Source organism: Aptenodytes forsteri, unplaced genomic scaffold (assembly GCF_000699145.1).
Source record: "Aptenodytes forsteri isolate BGI_AS27 unplaced genomic scaffold, ASM69914v1 Scaffold475, whole genome shotgun sequence".
In the NCBI taxonomy this organism is placed as follows: domain Eukaryota; kingdom Metazoa; phylum Chordata; class Aves; order Sphenisciformes; family Spheniscidae; genus Aptenodytes; species Aptenodytes forsteri.
In genome coordinates this window covers 74,538-76,395 of record NW_008794113.1, presented here as the reverse complement: position 1 = coordinate 76,395, position 1,858 = coordinate 74,538, and the positions used below count along the sequence as shown (strand labels likewise).

At 68.8% G+C, this 1,858-nt stretch overlaps 1 protein-coding gene across 1 annotated transcript in view; it reads right to left on the bottom strand.

Annotated features, from left to right (window-relative positions):
- LOC103896046 (oocyte zinc finger protein XlCOF6) overlaps nucleotides 1-1,334 on the bottom strand; it is a 28,376-nt gene extending 27,042 nt beyond the window's left edge. The window contains exons 1-2 of the mRNA XM_009275811.1: nucleotides 924-1,334; nucleotides 711-819 (exon numbers count right to left, since the gene is read on the bottom strand). Of these exons, the coding sequence (XP_009274086.1) occupies nucleotides 711-819; nucleotides 924-1,334 (520 nt within the window). The remainder of the gene's footprint in view (nucleotides 1-710; nucleotides 820-923) is intronic.
- Nucleotides 1,335-1,858: the final 524 nt, after the last annotated feature.

Genomic DNA, 1,858 nt, shown 5'->3' with positions numbered 1-1,858 from the left:
TGTCCCGGGAGGGAATGAGCATCCACCGGTGTGTCCCAGGAGGGAATGAGCATCCACCGGCGTGTCCCGGGAGGGAATGAGAGTGTCCACTGGCATGTCCCGGGAGGGAATGAGCATCCACCGGTGTGTCCCAGGAGGGAATGAGCATCCACCGGCGTGTCCCGGGAGGGAATGAGAGTGTCCACTGGCATGTCCCGGGAGGGAATGAGCATGCACTGGTGCATGCCAGGAGAAGCACCTGCCTGTGCCACCCCGAGGCAAGGGACGGTGCTGCCTGCGGGAGCCGACAGCTGAGGGGTGGGAAAAGGACGGTCCTCCAGTGGGGAAAGCCCTGCTAAGAAGCCGGGAGATGCTGGGCAAGAACAGGACAGGGAACCCCCAAATCCCTGACCTACCCTGTGCTGGGGTGCCACAACCCGTTCCCTGCAGCGTGGGGCGGCCCCACACATCGGCTGGGGAGCCGGTGCTGCTGGGTCAGGAGGGCTTCGCGTGCCGGGCACGGCAGCGCGGGGCTGCAGCCTCCACCTGGTGTTCGGGAATCCCCAGCCCATGTCCAGGCAGCCCTGGCCTTCCCCATCCAGGCTGGAGGGACCCGGCAGAGGTCTCCCCCGTGTTCCCGGGGGTCCGCGGCACACAGCTCTCCTCCCGCTCCAGCCAGGAGACATCTCTGGCTCCTCCAGTCCCTCCCAGTTGTGGGTGCTTTCTCTCACCTTGTCCTTCCCACCGGAGCCCGTCGGAGCCCCGGAGAGCTTCGGCGCAGGCGCCTGCGTTCGGCTGGGTGAGCCCCACCACCATCTCCCGCTCCTCTCTGCCCCCCTCCTGTGGGCCAGTCCCACCCCATGAGTGTCCCCTGCCATCGGGGCACAAATCCGTGCCTGGTCCAAGGGGTGAGACCCTGGGCAGTGCTGCACTCCCCTCCCCACCCGAAGCCCCAGGAGCCCCTTGCCAGCACAGCACAACGTGCCGTTCCCCGCAGCAGAGCCCTGGGCCGCCCCGGTCGGGTGGAAAGGTGTGGTGGCCCTCAGGCCGTCGCAGGTGACAGCCCACGGACAGGGAGATCGCAGCGCAGAGGCATCCCTCCTGCCCACCCCACCAGGATGCCGGGGCTGATTTTCGGCCACGGCCCATCCCGGCTCCTCTGTCACATGGAGGCGGTGCGGCTCAGGCACCGGCAGGAGCATCTCCCGCTGCACCGGCGTCACCACGCCTGAACACGCCAGCACCGGGGAGGGCTCGGGGGGCTGGCGTAATTCCCTCAGAACACCACTCGTTATGTGGTCGCTGCTAACGAGGCAGTCCTTGGCCAGCGAGGCCGTGAGGCGGTCGTTCCCCATCACCACGTCCCGGAGAAGCTCCTTCGCCCTTCCGCCAGCCGTTCTGCCGGCTCTGCCCGTTCCTCGAGCCCACCCGGCTCGGGGTGGGCAGGGCGCAGGCAGCCCAACGCCACGCTGCCCTTGCGCTGGCGAAGAGCTCGTTGCGCTGCCCGCACCAGGCACTGCGGGCAGACCTCTGCCTGCTTCGACCCGTCTCCAGCGGAGCAGAGGCTGCGTCAGTGCATCTCCAAGCCGGGGAGAGGGATGTGTCACCGCGGGCTTGGCACCGTGCTGGTGCCACCACGGGTCTCTCCTTCAGCCCCGAGCGCGGCCTGAGCGAGCTGAGCCCTGCCTGCAGTGTGCCAGCGTGGCAGGACCCCTCTGTGCCGCCCTGGGCACCATCCCCGCAGTGCAGGGACAGACCCCGGTGAGAGGGAATGGCCCTGGTGCCGGGGAAGGCAGCCGGCACCCCGTGGCTCACCCCACGGCTCACCCCACAGCTCACCCCTGCACCCAGCGGACCTGGGGGGGGGGGGGTTCTCCTC